We start from the raw sequence: 19,425 nt of genomic DNA, 5'->3' as shown, positions 1-19,425 counted from the left end.
GCGGAGAACGCCGTGCTCCTGGGGAAGGAGGAGGTTCCTGCCGTGGGGCTGAGATTTACCTCTCACTAACCAGCAGCAGTGAAGAGCAGCACCAGTCCTCTCAGCGTGGCAGGCCTCTACATAAAACACACCTCCACTTCTCTGTGCCGCTCTGCAGGCAAAAGCAACCTCTTCCCTTCCCCCTGGAGACCAGAGCCTTGCACTAGTGCTGCAGAGGCCTGCACACAGCCATGCCTAGAGCCAGCCCAGCTGCACTAGCTCACCCCCTGCTGCTGTTCACCTTCTCAGCTGCAACCACAACACAGCTGCTCCTCTTGGAGCCTTGCAATACCCCAGCCTACTGTGAACCATGCCCAAGTGCTCCAGGGACTGCAGGTGTCATTCGGACAGAGCCCTGGCTCCAGCCGACAGGGAGGCACACAGGCTGCCCTCCCTGCCACCAATGCCCACACCAGCCGGATAAACACAGGCTGCCTCTCCCTGGGGCACAGTATCAAAGACCATCATTTATTGCCATTCATCCATCGGGGCTTGCGGCCTCTATACAGTTTACAAGGTTTCATACAAATCAGGATTTAGTTTGTTTGTTTTTTTTACACACAGCCCAAAAAAAGGCGTAGAAAATGTACACTGCTAAAAACCTGCACCAGGGGAGGGTGCTCACAGCCGGCCCCCATGTGCCCCGATCAGCTAAGGGAGGGGAGGAGGAGCAAGGAACAAGGCCTGTAGAGTCCCAGTGACTGCTGGAACAGTGTGAGGTTGCTACCACTTTGGCTGGGGCTGGCGTGAGGACAGCAAGGGCGCAATGGTTCAGTGGGAGGAGAGGAACCAGCTACCTCCCATCCCTGGCAGCTGCCACTTTTAAATCACACCATGTCACTCCAGGAACAGGAAGCCCACATCGAGGCCTCCAATCTGGGCAAGATCAGAGCAGCAGGGCGCAGTGTCTGACGCCCAACCACTGAGGCAGCTGAGCCTGCAAAGAGCTTGCTCCTACCTGCCCTCTGGTTCCGCGCTCTCAGGGAAATCCTGCAAGTGCGAGTGAGTTAATGAGCGTGGCAGGTGGGCTGTCTTGCTCTCCCACAGCCAGGGCAGCTCTGCAGAGCTAAGAGGAGTGAAGAGGCAGAGTTTAATCAGCAACAGGTGTGGGTCCAACAGACCAGCTAGGGGCAGAGAGGCCGAGAGGCTGCAGGATGGAGGCATGGCTCAGGCCAGGCTCCCACTAGACAAGCCTACTTTGCCCAGCAGGAGGCGAGAGGTCCAGGCAGGCCAGGGCTGCAGAGAGCATGTGCTATGAGGTCCTTGACAGCCCCTGATGCTGCCTTCCTGCCTCTTCACCCCTGCCCCAGGGAAGATTCTCACTGTGCCCCTTTGCCCAAGCTGGGAAACACTAATCAGCCTCCAGCCTGGGTGGGTACAGCATCAAATGCCCATGAGCCCCGGGACGGGCACTGATGGTCTATTACCTCCTGCTTACGCCAGGGGCTGAGCCCTACTTAGCATCAGTCTGGTCCCACACTAAGGTGTCTGCTGCAGTTGATTCCCCAGGGAAGAGGGGTGAGTAGACCCCATCAAAGGTGCTGGAGGGTCAGCACCCTCATGGTAGAGGATCAGAGCAGGTTCACACCATCAATCTCACACCCATGGAGCAGAGCCCAGGGCACCTCCCCCACCCCGACCTGGGTCAGCTGCTCTACCCCGTCTCTCCCAATGCCCCACAGGTTCTGTGGGGGGGAACTGGGATATTGCTTAGAGGCGCCAGCAGTGGGGCTGAGCCATACCCTCAGAGACGAGGAAGACAAGGCAGAGCAACAGAGAAGTAGTCGGGGTATCCCTAACCCTTTCCCTGCCTCCCAGGGAACAGCTGACAGCCACAGGGCAGAGGCCAAAGGGGAGGTGTCCATGCTGTGATGGCAGAGGCCTCCATTTCCCTGACCCCTGTGGTTGCAGAGCACAGGACAGGGAGCAAGATCCATGGCTGCTGAGAACGGCCTGTGGCTCTTGCTTGCAGGGATGCAGCTTACGTAGGACCTCCCTGGCAGTGAATGAGGGACGCACCAGGAGCAGCAGGGCAGCGATAGATGCCCCAAGGGAAACAGCTGCCTGCCACCAGGAGCTGTCAGAGTGACGGAATCATGGGAGGGCCCCCCCCCCCGAGAACTAGCACAGAAGGATTGGAGGGAACTGAGGGGTTGGCACTTGGCGGAGGGCTCACAGCCGCTCCCTGCAGCAAGCACCATGCTCGGTACAGCCTGAGACCTGGGAAGGGTGATATGGCCAGGCCTACTCATTGCAGCACTGTCAGGCAGGGGTGAGCCTGCTGCTGGCCTTGCCTGAACATCCCCCTCCCCTGCCACAGAGGTAAGGAGCCTAGGGGGGCCTATCTGTGCCTCTCCTTCAGCCAAGGGCAGCGCCAACCTCTGCTCTCTCACCAGGCTACCCAAGCAACAGCTGCAGGGGCGGGTCTCACTGGGGCAGGCCAGGGACAAGGCCCCACACGTGGGAGACAACCAACAAGTTGCCCTGTCTGGGGGCGATGCTATGGGGTCTCTGCCCAGAGGAACCAGAGCTGGCCAGGCCAAGGCCACAGTGGAAGGCAGGGCTCCTCTGACTCCTACCTCAAGGGGCCTCCAGCCCCAGGTGGGGTGGAGAAGGGACCCAGCTGCCTGCATCTGGACCTCTTCTGCCAGGCTGCCAGTATGCTCACTGGTTGTTAGGGGGGCAGGTGTGACACAGCCCCCAGATGCAGCGCTAGAGACCTCTCCTGGAGCCAGAGCCAGAGCCAGCGATGGACCCCGGTCCCTTCCTAGAGCTCAGGGCTCGGCTCTGCGCAGCCACAACCGATGCAGGGGAAAGGCTCCACAGAGAGCAGTCGCTTCATTTCAGCATCATCGTGATCCCAAAACAGAATAAATAAACGTGAGGCCTTGCTGCCACAGGGCTCCTGGCCAGGCAGAGGCCTCCAACCTGCTCCAGCGCTCCCAGCCAACCAAGGCTGCCTGTCCAGTTAGAGGTGTGGGCATTGCTTTGCTGGGTCCCGGCCAAGTCCACAAGTGAGGGACATTTGCAGGCAGGCATCTCCCAGGGTGGGTTAAGGTTGAGCAGGCAGGGAGTGGGCACCCCTCCCCTCGCACAGCAGCTCCGTGGGACTCGTGTCACGCAGGGGTTAGAAGGGAGAATTCATCCCCAGCTTGGTTTCAAACTGTAGCTTCTGCCTCTTCTGGTAACGGACACGGACCCTGGGGAGGGTGAAGGAGGGGAGCGCCACATAAGGCAGGTGTTGGGGGCAAGACGACAAGGGCAGGCCCCTTGGCAGCTCAAAGAGCAGCCCTGGACCTGGGGCAGCCCTGTATACAGAGCCCAGGCACCCCAGCAGCCAGCCAAACCAGCACACAGCAGCCAGGCACCCAGGCCCTGTGGCACTCTAGTGCAGCTGCTGGGAAGTGCCTGGCCACTCCCTTCAAGTGTATGAAAGGAGGTTTTATCTGGATTCAGGAATTTCCCTGGGGATCAGATCCTCCTCAGCTCTACCAGCACCCTCAGCTCTGAGTGAGCAGTCCCCATCAAACCAGCCCACTGCCAACTTGCCCTCACTGCCCTTCCACTTCAGTGACTGTTGGAAAGAGACTTTCTCCCACTGGCTGTGAAGGTAACTGGGGGGGCCCACGTTCTCCTAGGACGAGGTGGGGGAAATGGACCTCCAGCCCCTTTGTTAGTTCAGAGGCACTTATTCCATCTGAGGTACTGGGCTGCTGGGTCTCAAGTAAAGGCATCTCAGCCTTGTTTGATCTCTTCACAAGTGTTTCCAGGCCCCAGTCACTCTCACTCCCCATCCCTGATCCCTCCAAGGGAGGGTCCAAACCTGCCTCCTAGGATCCCAGAGTGGTGTCACTGCTGATTTATGCCACAACATTTTCTATAGGCTCCACTCTGTTCCTTAAGCATTGGCTCGGCCCAGCCCAGGGGCAGACTGGGAGCTGGGGGGTGACCGGACTGTGAGGCTTCCTTCCTCCTGCCCCAGCTTTGGTGCCTTACCGGATTTCATGAAGCTTGACAATCTCGTTGATGATGACCACCAGGATGAGCGAGAGGAAGCCCAGCAGCCACGACACCGGGGAAACGTGCAAGGAGCTGAAGGGCAGTGGAGACTCCAGGTTCACCCAGAGGTTCAGGTCCAGAGCTGTCTGCACAACCTGACCCAGCAGCCTAGGCCGGGCATGGGAAGAGGGCAGTGGCAATCAGCAGAGTGAGCAGGCTCCTAGGCTCAGCCCCCAATGCCCCATCTCCTCCCCCTCTGGGGCATCCACCTGAGGCCTGCCCCACTCCTGATGAAAGCATCTCCTCCATACTTAAGGATCTTCTAGGAGCCTTCTGCCAGCAGCTCCCATACAGGGACAGGTGCGTGGAGCAGACAGAATACAACCAGGCTCAGACCAACCCTGCTCTCCCACTCCCCTCCCCTGTGGGGGATGCCAGCCCTCTCCTCCCTGGTACATTTGGAGCCCAGAGTACTCACACAACAATCACAGTCATGGCCCACCAGCGGTTGGACAGGGGGCTCTTCTTCCACAATGGCTGCGTGCGATGGACGTGGGTGATGGATATGAACACTGAGGAGAAGCAAAGAGGGGTTACTCCCTGCTGCCTGCACAAGCCCATGCTCCTTGCAGCCATGCAAGGGAAGGAGGGAGCCCCTAGCTTGAGCTGGTTGCGGCACCAGGCACTACCTTCCAGCCAGGGGTCTTGAGGCGCTTCACAGAACCACACCCCAACAAAGCAAGGCAGGAGACCATGCTCTCCAGAGGCGGAAACTGAGACAGGGTTGGCCAAGGTTTCGAAGGGTAGCACAGTCAGAAGCAGGATCAGAAGTCAGGCCTCAATGAGGGACTATATAGCCCTCCACTGAGGCCTGGCTTCTGATCCTGCTTCCGACTGTGCCACGCTGGAGACCAGCAACATCCTCCTGTGCTCAACGGGCCCCAGAGGCATAAGAGAAAAAAACTTGGAAAGGTGCAAGCCACATGGGGCTTGAGGAGAGCCACAGCCCAGGGCAGAGGCAGCCAGCTGGACCCAGGATAGCCCAGAGAGGGCAAGGAATGTTGTGGAGCTCCCTGCAGTTACAGCCTCTCCGTTAGAGATTGGAGATCGTGAGGAAGCCACTCCCAGGTTCTTGGTCATTCTCATCATGAGTGATTGAGGGTCTCAGCCATGTGGTCCCCAAAGCAGGACTGCCTTAGCACAGCTCCCAATGCTGACCCTTGCCCTGGGCACAGACACGCCACCCTAAGGGCCCCAGTCCCAGGAAGCCAGAACATCTGGACCAAGATGCAATGCTATGGCAACAGTGGGCATTAATGAAGATGAGGACAGAGGCAATGGGAGCCATTTTATCCAGTGGGGGGGAAGCTCTTGGCCAGAGGCTGGCTGAGCCCTCAGCTGCGACAAGAAGCGCACACAGCCGTCTCGTGTCAGGGGGAGAGAGAGGGACTTACCTGTGTGCAAGACAATCAGGCCGGCGGTGAGCTTCTGAGCCAGAAGAAGAGCATTGGAAAATATCCCAAACCAGTCAGTGGCATCGCTGGCATCACTGGGGAATTACAGCAGAGGCCAAAGAGTCATGGGACTGCACTCCACGTGGGGGAGTACTCCCCAAATCCCAGTCACAAGGGCAGGCTACTCTGGGAGCCCAGGGGTACAGGGATGAGCTCTTCCTGTGGGGGACTCAGGAGGCAGAGGGGGCTAGAGATCCAAGTTGTTTCCTATGTCGGGAAGAGTCCCAGGAATCAGAGGCAGGAAGCCAGGGCCAGGCAGTCCTGAAGGACAGCAGGTGGTAGAGCAGGTAAGACATGCCCCAGAGAACCACTGTCAGGGCTTCACTGCGGCCACGTGTGGTCATCCCACCTCAAATGTGGCAGGCTCAGGGGTGGAACTGAGGCTGCTCCCATAATGGAGGGCCAGAAGAGAGGGGTGAGACCCAGGTGGGACAGAGACTGGGCAGAAGGCAAGGTGCATGCTGCAACCGGGACCGTCCCTCACCTGGGCACCATGACGGAGCAGGAGGCATTGAGGCGGATGCTGGTGACGTTCACCTCCCTGCAGGACTCGTGCAGCGTGAAGCCAAAGCAGACAAGGCAGGAGCAGATGGTGAGGCTGAACTTCAGCAGGAAGCAGAGCAGGAAGTAGTGCTGAGTCTGCAGACACCAAGAGCAGTGCACACCAGTCACTGGGGCATGAGCTGGAAGCCCCCTCTGGCCTCTCCTCCCTGTACTCTCAGGGACTGTGCCACCAAACACACTGCCAGTGGCAAAGGCCCGTGCTGCAAGGGCATCACCAGCTCAGCTCCGGCCTCTAGGGCCCAGCGAGGACTCTGACTCCATCACTACTGCACAGCAATAGCACGGGCCAGGTTGATGGGTCACAGCCTGATTTAAGAGCTGAAGGCACATCATCAGCAGAGACTGTCAACCAGCCCAACCCCTGCCCCAGTGATCTCTGCTTCTGGGGAGGGGGGACAGCCATGCCCCTAACAGGCTACCTACCTTTTTAGGAATGGAGGTTAAGTTCTTCCCGGTGGCCACAGTCATGATAGAGCTGTGCGGGGGTTTGCCAAGGAGAGACACACTGGAAAACAGACATGAGAGAGTCCTGCCTACCCCAGAGCCGCAAACACATCATCTGAACCTGACAGCTCCAGTGCTTGGACTAAAGCAGCAACTCCAAGGCCCGACTGTAGCACAGGCATTGAGCCTCTGCCCTTCCCACCACACCCCAGGGATGCTCAGCAACTCCACAGCTCTCCCCAGATGGCCACCCCAGCTCCTTGAAGGCCTGACATCACTGCTCTGGGTAGGCCAACCAGGAAAACTAGTGGTAAGAGCAGCACAAAGCACAACAGCACAGATCACGGTGTCACCAGGCCATGGTGAGATCCTACCATGGACAATGCCACTACCCCATTTGTTTTCACAATCCCCTGGTGCAGAGACTGCTGCTCTTGGTAAAAGCCTGGAACAGCAAAGTGAACAGGGAAGGCCAGGACCCATAAACCAGCACACAGGAAATTCTCCTCCTCTGCATTTTTAAACGTCCCACCCCTCCAGCTCCTTCCTCTGAGGAGACTTGGCCAGACACAAGTTAACACTCCTAAGAAGCACAAAGTGCCCTTCAGTACTGGCAATGCAAAGCTGAGAGACTTGCCCACATATGACCAAGGGAAACATCTCTAGCAAGACTCACCTGAGCAGTGGGTAACAGAAGCAGGAGAGCCACAGGATGTCTGTGGTGCTGAGGATGGGCGGAAGCTGCATCAGGCAGGAGAGGAACTGAACAGACAACATTCAGAGCAGACAGTGTGAGTGGCGAGAGGATGGACAAAAAGCATCCCAACGACGCCCCAAGTCTACCGTAAGTTCCCAGACACTAGGACATCCAGGCTTCTTCACTGAGGCTGCAGCCAAGCCTCTGGCTGCTCTGGACCATGTGGCAGCAGAGGCTAGAGAAGGCCTCTTTCTGGAAGGGCAGGACCTGGCTAGTCCCCAGGCTAACACCAGGCAAGAGGGGGCTGGAAATTGTTTCCTGTGGGAGGCTGGTTAATTCCTGCCTAGAGCAGAGGGACTGCCTAGGCCAGGAAGTGAGTGCATAGCCCTGACATGGCTAAAATAGTAACTGTCCTTAGAAGAACAGGATTATGTTCAGTCAGAGCTGGCCCACAAGGGAGACTAGCATAAATCCTGGCATACTAAACACTATCCTAAAGCCATGAATCCTTTAGAACACCAGGTCCCTCCCTTGCAGTCTGCCCCAGCCCTCTAGGCCAACATCCTCACAGGCTCCCCTTTCTCTCCCTTATCTCCAGCCCTGTAAGCACTCACCTGAATGACGACCAGGGTGAGCTGGCACTGCAGCAGGAAAAGGAAACACTTGCGGATCCCGTAAGTTGCGTGCCTTGCCTAGAAGGAAGCAAAGCACCCAGGAAATTGGGGAGGGGCTGGGATAGTACCAGCTCCAAGGGGTACAAGAGGAAAATGCACTCACATGACCAAGAAACCCCTGCCCAGGAAACATTCTAGAGTGGGGGAAGGAAAGTTGCGTGCCTTGCCTAGAAGGAAGCAAAGCACCCAGGAAATTGGGGAGGGGCTGGGATAGTACCAGCTCCAAGGGGTACAAGAGGAAAATGCACTCACATGACCAAGAAACCCCTGCCCAGGAAACATTCTAGAGTGGGGGAAGGAAAGTTGCGTGCCTTGCCTAGAAGGAAGCAAAGCACCCAGGAAATTGGGGAGGGGCTGGGATAGTACCAGCTCCAAGGGGTACAAGAGGAAAATGCACTCACATGACCAAGAAACCCCTGCCCAGGAAACATTCTAGAGTGGGGGAAGGAACCTCAGGGGAAGATAGGAGGGGAGAGAAGTCAGACCCAGTGCAGGGGTCTCTTGCCCTCCACTTGGAGGTGCCCAGATACGTCCCTGATGCAGACTTGCACTGTTCTGCGGTCACAACACACCCATCAGTGTGGCCCAAAGAGCAAAGCTCTTCCACGCGTATCCAAAGAGCTGGCTCTGGGGATTTAACTCAGACCAAGAGCTATTTGTCAGACAGCCTCCTCTTGGACCAACTACCCAGCTCCTGACAGGTCTTCCCTGACTGTTCAGAGGCCAAGGAGGAAGACGTGCCCTGTGCTGAGTATGATCAGACAACTGCTAGCTGTAGCAAACCAGGGGGCTGAAGCAGGGGATGGAAAGGCCCCACCTGCCTAGTTATACAGAACAGACGGGCTGTGGTGCTGGGGCAAGGGTAATGCATTCACCGAGGGGGCATAGGGAAGGAAGGACATGACAGACTCACTTGCTCAATAAGCCGGATGATGCTGATGCTCTCTTCCTGGCGGAAGGACATGGAACAAGGCAAGCTGTTCAGTTGACCTGAGAGCTGCAGAGGGCTGAGCTCGTCGGAGACATGCATCATGTTCGCGCTCGTGGCATAGCCGAAAGTCTCCCAGGAGCAGCGGGAGGGGTAGAGGGGATCCAGGGCTATACTGTGCAGGCAGCACTGGATGTTAGCGAGACGGGGAGAAAACCGTGTGTGCCCCAAACACAAGTACATGGCACATACAATTACACATATGAGTGAGCCCCACCCTCCAATGCCTAGTGGTTGGCTGCTTGTCCACACCTGCATCTGAACATGTGAGCTGTGTCTAGTACACACAGCTAAGCATGCACCTTCAAATACATGGCCCAGCACCCTCCCCAAAAGACTAAGCTGCAATGCTAAGCTAAGCCGTTACCAGTCACCCCAGCCAAAGACTCGTGGCTCCAAAAGCCTCCCAGGGAAAAATGCCACATCACAGACCATGGGACACTAAGCAACGTGGCATGCTGGGTCCTCCCCAGTGCACGGGGCAAGGTGCTGCCAACAGCCAGGGGTTCCCCCTGCCAAGAGCGTGGCCTGCAGGATGGGGTTCACCTGATGTCGCTCTGCAGGAAGAGGCAGCTATTGCGCAGGTTGGCCGAGCTCCCCAGGCAGCACGTCACCTCCCCATACTCCTGCATGATCTTGATCATCTCACACATGGCTGCAAGGGAGTGGGAGAGCAGGGCTTAGCACCTGTGTGTCAATTCTGCAGTCACAAGTAGGCCTGTTGAAGGGGGCTGCCCACTGGAACACAGGCCCCTCCACTAACCAAGGCTGAGCCAGTCTGCTTCCTGACCTTTGAAATACATGAACTAAGGTCGACAGATGCCAACTGGGATTTCCCTAAAGCATGAATTGCACAAACAGTAAAACAGCCCAAGAAAAGATCCTCCAGCAAAGACCCCAGACACATTCATACTCCCGTCTCTTAGGTGCAAACCCCTCTCCTTCCCAGACCCTGTCCCCATCAAGACTCGATCCTTCTGACTAGATGGTAACAGGCAGCAGTGTCCTACATGCCGATTCCTGCAGCTTGTATGAATGCTGATGGCGGTGGGGGGATTTCTTAGGGACTGGATCACTTCCACGGGCCACTCAGTAACTTAGTCCCACATGGAACAGGACTGACATCTAGCCCTTAATGCCAAAGACTGTTGGGTAGGCCCCCAAAACCCCCTCCCCTGTTTTCTGTAGGGTCTCCCCCTCCACATCACTCTCTACCAAGCTGAGCCAGAGCAGACAAGTGGGCAGGTGTCTGGCAGTTGAGGGCCCAGCCCAGCTGCTCACTTACTCTCAGGAGTGCAGTCTGTAAAGAGAGGCACCAGCAAAGGCACGTTGTCAATGTTCTGCAGGTGAGGCCTCACTTGGTGGATTCCCCGTGGAAGTTTGGCCTGAAACCAGCAAGCAGGAGGGGGGATTGGAATTAACGTCACTGCAGACTGCCACCCCGACTGACCCAGCAAATCTATCCGCCCCAAGCAGATGAGGCTGTAGGACTGAGCTGAAGTCACTTTCCACTAAGGCAAGAGCCTGGCAGTCCTAGCAAACACTGCAAACCAACGGCTTCTGCTGAAGCACTGCACTGCTATTAACACGCCTGTCTGCCCATACTCCCCTCTGCGACTCGCAGTCTGCGGGTTCAGGATGACCAAGCAGAGGATGGGAATTTAACGAGCCAGAACACCAGCTCAGGCATGGCATCAGGAAAGAACAGATCCGCCAGTTTCACCTCCAGCCTCATTCTGGCCTAACCCAAGAAGCCCAAACAGGAAGCCAAGCTCAATCTGAGACTGGACCTAGCATCCCTTGGCAAAAGGAAAACCTTGCATAAAGGCTGCTCTGTTGCTGGGGTCACAGAGCACTCAAGGGACAGGAGGAAGGGGTTGTTTGGTAGTAAGACACAGCAGGGCAGAATGAACCTGAGCAAAGGGGTGAGGACAAATGTTTCAGAGGTGAGGAATGGGATAAGGACGAGCTAGTGACAGAAAAGGGCTTCCTCCAGTGCAAGCTTCAAGCTGTCTGAAGGCCATGCCTATTGGGACTCCATGCTGACTTGCAGTGTGTGATGTGTATGGGAGCTATGTGAACTCCACAGCAACCCAGGTGAAGTTTACAAGACCGGCTTGCTTTCTCTCAGTGCTGGCCTACTGCAGATTTTTCTGAATCTCTGCTTCCAGCAAGGTACATAACTTCTGCCTTAGCACGTCCCTGCGTTTTGCCAGCTATCAACCTTCTGCTGCATAAAGCCCCATCTCCCAAGCCCCAAACTACTGGAGCTGAGCCACTACGATCTAAGCCTGGGGGAGGAGAGAAGATGCTTGTGCCAGCATGGAAACACCTGTGTATCCCAATGTCCCTCCCAACACCTGGGGTGAGGCTAGGCCCCCCCCAGTGAAAAGAGATGAGCTTTGCTTCTCCTCTTGTATGCCTACAGACCTGCATGCATGGCCTCTCACCTCTTCAAGTCACCTGGCATATTTAATCCAGCTAATGCAAGTCCCTGAGAAAGCTAATAAGGAAAGGATGGCAAAGGGGACAGACTCGAACCACTTGGGCAGGCCAGTCCTGGATGCTAACATGGGAGATATCAAGCAGGGCATTCACTAATGAACAAACGAGGCTTATGAGCAGGAGAAGCTCCTTGAGGGCAATGTCCTTGTCAATCACAGAGACACCGTACAGTGGTCAAGGAAAAAGCCTCACCCTGTTGCAGTCCTCCAAGAAGCTGGGGATGTCGCTGTCTGTTGGCTGAAAGCTGATGAGATCTGAGTGCCCTTCCTCTTCCATTAGCAGCAGCCCCTCCACATCATCTCGGGAGACTGGCATGAAAAGAAAAGCAGTATGAAAATAAGCAGGTGCCCACCTATGCCTACCCCATTCCCAGCCACGTGCCCCTGCAACATGTTCTCATTGCCCAGGCACGTGGCACTGCGGAAGCCTGGAAAACACAAGCCCTGATTTTCTAGGTTAGCTGCAGGCAGATCCCACTCAATCATCCCTAAAATAAAATGGGTTGGGATGACTAATCTGCTCACAAGCAGATGCACAAGCAATGTCTCTCAAGCCTTTTGATACACAACAGGATGCTGGCTCTGCCTCTTCTTGCTGATCACAGACTTCTGGGGGCGGCAAGGGAGGAGGAGGGAAGAAATTCCGATTTAAAGTAAAGAAGAGCAGCTGCAGCAAAAATTGGAACTGCAAGTGAAGAGCTGCACAGCAGGTGACTGCAGACACAGACGTGGGAGCCACGTGCTCAGTGTAGCATGTATCACGATTACCATTATTATAATTGCAAGGGCAGGGGGGATGGGCTGCTGGGCTCAGCAGCTGCACAGCACACTCACAGACCCCCACGCCAAGCCTAGTGGTGGGCTCAGAGTTCTGAGGGGTTTTGGGGCCTGGGTTTTCCTTCTTTTCACTCAAGAGGCCATGTGTGTATTCTTAGTAAACCACCAGCATGGCTTTAGTGGGTATATGGGAAACTAGAGAATAGGTTAAACCGAACTGCCCTGAAAAATGCTGAGGGTTGCCAAAATAGCTGCCTATGGCCATAACCACCAGTTGACTTCAGCATAAATTGGTACAGGGATCAGGGCATTATCTATGTTACCACTTGTAATGAAAAGCAACTAAGACCATTTACTGTTGGCAGACACTTGGCTTTGCTCTTCATTGAGAATCAACTCAAACATACCCTAGAGCTTTGACTTAACATTGGGAGAAGCCACTGAGTCACTGCTGGACCTTACTTCAAATCAACAGCCTTAACAATAAGCCCTGGCTAGAGCGTCCTGTCTTGCCTACCCTTCTACCAAGTTTGTTAGCTGTAGGCTGACCCCCCTTACACCCTCCGTCCTACATCCAGCTTCCCCCAAAGGCAATTCACTCACCCTGATGCAGGTCATCGTGCAGCGAGCCCGCATGGCTGGGGCTGGAGGGGGGGATCTCTGAGCCAGACACATCTCCATTGGGTGTCAAGGATATGTGGCAATTCCAGCCAGTCTCGAGACCCATCTTCTCCGCAAATACCTAGGGGAGATCAGACACGGATGATGCCAAGGGCAAGGCCTGGGAAGGCAACATGCAGGGATGCCATGTGGACTTGAACATGTGCCCTGGGGACTCATGAGGTGGCTGAGCAAGTGACACTCAGACTGTGAGGGATGAACCCTTCATTTGGTCATGCAGGGGCCAGGCAAGTTCAGAGGAGGTGACAAAGACAGACTACCTTGCTCTTGAGCTCATCCTCCAAAGAAAAGTAGACAAAACGAATGCAGGCGTTGACCAGTCCATCAATAAGGCGCACAATATCTAGCCGGGCCTGGTACTGGGAGGAGACCATTCCCATGAAGATTTGGCCGCTCAAAGCCTGGATACAATCCTCCTTCTCCATCACTTCCCCGATCCCTTCTTCGGGCAGGTGGATAACATGTCATCACATGAAGACACAAATGACCACATGTATGGGCGACATGCAAACACACATGGAGACAGACATCAAGGCAATATGGTGCCATGGAGACAGTCACCCATATACACAGAAACATGCAGACACACATGTACAGACAGGTGAAAAGACGTGGAAGGGATTGCAAGCACAGAATCAAGAAGGAAAGAAAAAAAGAAAGAAAAGAAGAAAATAAAACCAAGGGTGCCAATCAGTCGCAACAAACCAGGAGCAGGTGGGGGCAAAGAAAATGGGCTGAGTCATGAACACATGTATTTAAACATCCCACACCGTGCTTAAACAGCATGGTGAATCCAGCTGGAGCTCAATACCATGAAAGCAAAGGGGAGCTGATCCAAAGTAATTGAATCAGCTGCACTCTCTCTGGTGACATTGTGCAGAAGGTTTAAACTGGGGAAAGTTCCTTTACCCCCCTTGGATCAGACTATGATGAACATGACTTCAATGCAGCACACAGCAAGGGGTGCTGCTGCGGCGTGAACAGGGGTATAATAAAATATCACGCACAAATGCTGAGATCTCCGCCTGCAGGCACTCAGAGCATTCTACAAGCCCTCACTGATTATACCTCCCTTCTCCCCCATGAGGCCACGTTGCCCCCACATTAAAGAACAGGGAAGAGGGGCACAGAAGGGTTCGGGCAGAAATTTTTCATAAGAGCCTCTGGGAGTTGGGGACTTCATGGCAGACTCCTGTGAACATCCTAAAAGAAGTGACTTCCAAAAGAGTATAAGCACAAAGGAAGCCCTGGAACGCAAGAGTCCTAAATCTCAGTTCCCTGAGACCAGACCACCCTCCAACATAACTATTGTCTTGTAAATTTAACTAACTTAAACAGAAGCACACTTGTAAGCAGTATAAGTGATTCTTTCCTTTGCAGTGGTAGCTACATCCAAAATGTTGAGTTCTTAGCTTCCACAACCACTACTGTGGAAAGAGGTTGCTACTACTCTAGACAGGCTGAGAAGCTGCCACCCAGCAGCAGAGCCTGTGGAAAGTGAGGAGACACCTACCATCAGAGCTCCAGCTGTTCCTCCGGCTACTCTGTTTGATGGGTATAGTCCCAGGAAGTTCACAGGACGTGAAGATGGCACTCTGTCCAGGTACCTGTACCAGTTCTATGCACTTGCCATTCAGCTGGGAGGACAAGGCACAATGCATTGGCTTGTAGGCAAAGGCAGAACAATATCCTGAGAGACAGGCTCGCTGGTAAAAATCCAAGACTTTCTTCCTATATGGAAGAGACAAGACAAAATAGCAGAAGCTGTAAGAATGGTGCTACCATTCTAGCACTACTCAGAAACCTCATTTCCAGAGGAAGTCACTGGTGCATGGCTTTTGGACCAGTCCCTGCTGGACACAGGTCAGAAGTTCCAAGAAGTCTTTTACTTGTAACTTTGGTCTCTAAGCTGCAGGGGACAGAGGGTAATATGAGCAGGTCTGATCTTCCACAAGGGGCAGTGATGCACATTGTGGGGGGCTTGGAAATCTGTCTTACTCAGCACAGTTGTGAAGCATTTGGAGCTGCCTATGGAGATACCAATTCTTTATATGCCTGTCCGATTACTGTAAGGAGCCTCCCCTTATGACTACTACACAGGATTAAATCACCTGCAAGCAGGCACAGGATGCTTATCAGCTTACACTCAAGGATCAATGGCACAGCCACTGACCACAATGCTCTGGACTGGCCTCTAACTGGGTTTGCTAAACAGGTTTCTCCAGAAATGGCTCAGCCACTGTAAGGGGTGAGGGAAGAGCAAGGGGCTAATTAGGACTTAGTCACAGCTCTCTGATGGGAGAATCCAGGTTTCCAAACACATACACAGACAGATAAGACAGGCCTAACTAAGCCTTTCAGTAAAGCAGACAGTTTCTTTTAAAGATCCTTTTTCTTGCTATGCTCTGTCCTGTTCTCAAGAGTATACAGTGTTTTGCTCTGAGAAGGCTGTCGTGGGTCACCATATTTACTACTGGTTACAGCTCCCAAAGGGAGGAAGAACAGGCAGCCAGCCAGACCCAGCCAGCAGCTAAGCAACCAAAAATGTCTCACAGGGTACTGCCATCTACCACCTGGGCTGGGAGGGAAAAAAAGTCACAGGATTCCACCCGAGGGATATAAAGGCACAGACACCGAAGTCAAAGGTGCAAATGCTCTTGAACTGTGACAATATGAATGATCTGAACAATGTAGTGACATCAAACCAACACTGTTAGCAGAGAATCCCCGTCAGGGCACTGGATCCACACAGCAGTATTTAAAGTTACCCTGTCAACATGCAGTCATGGGAGCAGCTCAGAATTCCTTCTCTATTTCCAATTGGCAGCAATAATGTTAAGCCAGGCCAGAAATGCTTTTAGCACAGATTTTCAATGAGGTCCTAGGAAAACATACATCTAAAGCAGTAGCAGGTCTTTCCTGCAGCCTGAGGATAACCAGATGCAGTAGGGCAATGCAATGCAGTAAAACAAAGTCACCTCTGGTCTGTTACTCTAGAAGGAAAGAGAAATGTAACCTGTAGATTAGGATGTGATAAATACTGGTATTTGACGTTATTTGAATTCTTGGTCAGACTGTTAGGTTTCATTTATAAGAAAACCATAAAGGACTAATAAACAAAGATATATTTTTAAATGGGTAACTCTTAAGAGTCCCACAGGTCCCTTATAAACATCCAACATCTTTTACTGTTGTGCTTATAACCAGCTCTAAAAACAGAGCATTTATGTTGATACTGAGTCTATATAATCTATGAATACCTATAAAGTATTGGTAAATAGAATCTGAACACAGAGTCACCACATTTTTTCTGGCCATTCATTTTGAAACAACAACTCAGGCACGCCTCAAGATAAAGCCCCCTACCTGTCGGAGCCAGAGAGGGGGTAGATATCAGTACCATCCCAGAAGTCTGTGCAGGCTTCAAGGATGATGTCAGCTGTCCCATGAGAAAACATCTGCTCAGTGCCTAGGGGAAGAAAGAGTCAGTTTTTCACTTTTTGCCAGTTCTGAGTCAAAAAGTTTCCTACCAGCCTCTCAAATGGCAGTTAAAACAGAGTATCCCACAATAAGGCAGGCTGCTCCAATCTACTCCATTCCTCCCCACTGGCCACAGAGGGAGGTTTTCAGCTGCTGAATAGGGACATTTTAGGATGGGATGATGACTGCTAGGCTATGCAGCTGGTTCCAGGAAGCTGGTTCCCTGTAAAGGCCCTCCCTTTACAGTGCTCAGTAATCTTCCCCCTGCAGTAGATAAGGATCCAGCTTGCTTCTGAGTCCAGTGCAGTAGTAAGGAAACCATTCTTATAGGTGGGTCTGGGGAAGTGTGTAACTGGCAGTAATGAAGTACTGGGATGAAGTCAATAGCCTAAGGGCTTGTTTACTCTCGGAAATTAATCCAAATGAAAGTGGGTTGTCAGTTAAGTGAATAATTGACTAACTCTGTGTTTAAACAAGTCTTAAGGAAATGGAAAGTTAAGTTGAACAGTGAAAGGCGATTTGATAGCGAGAGCCGTATGACCAGAGCCAGTTCCACACAGTATGATGAAATCTGATTGCCGGGGGCATTTCAGACAGTGCTAGACAGAAGTTGTAGAAGATGTATAGTAGGAAACAACCCCTGCAAGGAAGCAACTAAGATTCCAGTGGGTCCAAGATAATCCACATCATTGTGGCTTTTTCATGCCTGATCCACTGTATATAGTAAGCTCTACTGGGCCTGGGTGTCACAGGGCGCCTCAGATCACTATGGTGTCAGTTATGTAGCGCAAGACAAAGGCCCAAAGGATCAGAAGACAAGGAAGGAGGGGCTGCCTTCCCTCCACAGTTCCCACTTCCCATTCTCTTGTATTGAAATGCTAACATTATATGTAGCTTTCCCTGTCTAGGCTCCCTTGGTTCCCTCCTTCAGCAGCTCAGTGACTCTTGCCTGCCTGCTCCCTGCCCTCCTCCAATAGCTTCAAAGCTGACCTAATGAAAAAAAAAATCACTGCCACAAGAAAGAGACCAAGACTCTTTGTAGGCACTGCTGCTGACTGCAAATACTTCTGCTAGCTAGTGAAGTCAGGAACCAAGAATAGGCACATGTACAGATCAAGTAGGAGGCCTTCATGTCCACTGGAGGATTTTCCAAAACATACCAGTGCTCTGCTTTCTACCATAAATAGCTGCCACATGCCAACTCCAGCAGCATAACAAACCTCCAAGGCCAAAAGGAGCTGCAAGTGAACGAGGGGCTTGTCCCAGAGACACAATGCAGTGCTTGTGTGCAGCTTTGGTCTATTTTCTTATGTAAACCTTCAATCCTGCCCACCTGGCAGATATCCCTGCTGTGAAAGAGGAGAAAGGAGATGCCCACTAATCCCTGCAAAGTCTATACACAGTGTAGGGGCTTGTGGGTAAGCAAGTGCACATATATATTCTCATTCACACAGACTAGCAGCTATATTCCTGCTTCCCCTAGGTTACCTTCCAGCATTTACAGGGCCTTTGCAGACTATGGCACTGTCTCTCCATGGAGGTTAATGCCAGAGACAGAGCATGTGCACACCACTCTGACAGACACTAGGTGGAACAGATTCAAATATCACTGATGGCTAAGCCCCCACCCCCCTCACCTTCCCAGCCTGGATTAGTAAACTACAAAGTTAAATAACAGGGATGGGATTATGCTAAAAATAAGGGCTACTGCTCACTGTTGCTTTCTTGCTCTAGTTTTAAATACACAATATCTTCCACTCAACTCTGAGAATAAGATTCAAAGGCTAGTCACAAACCCCATGTTCTGTATGTGAAACAGGATCAGAAACAAACCCCCCAGCATGCTACTGCATTGTACAACGGGTTTGTTTGTTTTTTAAAGTTCACACATTCCTCTGAGGCATCTTGTATTGGTTGTGGGCAGAGACAGGAAATCCATCTACAGGTCTGTACGAGCTGGCAATTGCTAGCCTGCTTTTGCAAAACACTCCCCATCTCTCCCTCACCAAGTTGAACCTCTGCAGAGGGGAGGCAGCCTTACTGGTCGTGGTGTCCTTAACAAAAAGGTTGATCATGTGACTCAAGGGCGGTCTCCTCTTGGTGATGGAAGAGAGTTTCCCCAGCATCGTCTCCTTCACCACCTCATCACTTGGCAGACGGTACATGGCTAAGTAGTTCTCCTGCTTGAAAAGGTCTTTGGCACCAGGTGTGAAACCTGAAATGTGACCACAAGGGTGTGAAGGATTAGACACAACCCAGTGCAAACCAGAGATCTCTCCTTGCCACTCCACCATCCCTTCTGCCTCTCCTGACCCTTCCCCAGTATAAAATACACTAAAATCCATGACCTACCCCACAATTTAGGCCAGCACTAGTCTGACGCCAGCATGAGCCAAGAAATGGGGGGTCAGAAGGGAGGTTTACCTAATCAACATGCTTCTATCCTCACCTTGTGCTTGTACACCCAAATACTCTGAAATCTACTGATGAAAGCCCAACAGAGGAGCTGGATAGTGGTAGTGCTGAAGTCTTCAGTGTTTCCAGTTCATCTGGGAGAGACAACATAGCCCAGAAAGGAGGAACCTGGGACACTGGGTTTTGGTTATAGCCGTGTTGGTCTAAGGACATAGGACAGGAAATTGAGAGGTCTCTAATTCTAATCTCAGCTCTGCCACTGACCTGTTGCATAACCTTAGGGAAGTCGCTTAATGACCCTGTGCCATTTGTGAAACAAGGACAAAGATACCACTCCTTCTCACAGGATTAGGATCCCAGTTACCACTGCCTGTTTCTCTGTAAAACTCAAGTCTAAAGAGTAGTCTCAAGACAAATATCAGGAGGGGCCATATTCTCATTGATTTTTCTTTACCTAGGGAAAAAGCTTATTCAGCTCTGCTGCTGTGCATTACAGGGAGTGGCTTGAATTAGAACAGTACCAAGTTTGGTCGTTGCTGATTGGAAATACTCTTAGCCATTTCTGTTTCTCAAGGCCTCGGCACTGCATGCAAACCTACCAGTGGTGCCCTCTCCACTGACAGCAGCAACAAGTCTGATAACAAACCTC

The 19,425-nt window shown here is 52.8% G+C and overlaps 1 protein-coding gene across 2 annotated transcripts in view; it reads right to left on the bottom strand.

The window, feature by feature from the left end:
- Positions 1 to 486: 486 nt before the first annotated feature.
- The window catches only part of TMEM94 (transmembrane protein 94), an 85,632-nt gene continuing 66,693 nt past the window's right edge, over positions 487 to 19,425 (bottom strand). For both annotated transcript variants that reach the window (XM_019518232.1, XM_019518228.1), the window contains 17 exons: positions 18,403 to 18,576; positions 16,248 to 16,350; positions 14,395 to 14,612; positions 13,142 to 13,323; positions 12,804 to 12,942; positions 11,617 to 11,732; positions 10,205 to 10,304; positions 9,466 to 9,574; positions 8,845 to 9,034; positions 7,872 to 7,949; positions 7,237 to 7,322; positions 6,540 to 6,621; positions 6,037 to 6,191; positions 5,493 to 5,587; positions 4,517 to 4,610; positions 4,036 to 4,206; positions 487 to 3,239 (listed from right to left, as the gene is read on the bottom strand). In XM_019518232.1, coding sequence (XP_019373777.1) covers positions 3,167 to 3,239; positions 4,036 to 4,206; positions 4,517 to 4,610; positions 5,493 to 5,587; positions 6,037 to 6,191; positions 6,540 to 6,621; positions 7,237 to 7,322; positions 7,872 to 7,949; positions 8,845 to 9,034; positions 9,466 to 9,574; positions 10,205 to 10,304; positions 11,617 to 11,732; positions 12,804 to 12,942; positions 13,142 to 13,323; positions 14,395 to 14,612; positions 16,248 to 16,350; positions 18,403 to 18,576 — 2,165 coding nt within the window. In that variant the 3' untranslated portion in view covers positions 487 to 3,166. The remainder of the gene's footprint in view (positions 3,240 to 4,035; positions 4,207 to 4,516; positions 4,611 to 5,492; positions 5,588 to 6,036; positions 6,192 to 6,539; positions 6,622 to 7,236; positions 7,323 to 7,871; positions 7,950 to 8,844; positions 9,035 to 9,465; positions 9,575 to 10,204; positions 10,305 to 11,616; positions 11,733 to 12,803; positions 12,943 to 13,141; positions 13,324 to 14,394; positions 14,613 to 16,247; positions 16,351 to 18,402; positions 18,577 to 19,425) is intronic.

This window comes from Gavialis gangeticus, unplaced genomic scaffold, assembly GCF_001723915.1.
Source record: "Gavialis gangeticus isolate Ggan-Ray unplaced genomic scaffold, GavGan_comp1, whole genome shotgun sequence".
Classification (NCBI taxonomy): domain Eukaryota; kingdom Metazoa; phylum Chordata; order Crocodylia; family Gavialidae; genus Gavialis; species Gavialis gangeticus.
The sequence above is the reverse complement of the archived record's forward strand: the minus strand, read 5'-3'. Positions and strand labels throughout refer to the sequence as shown.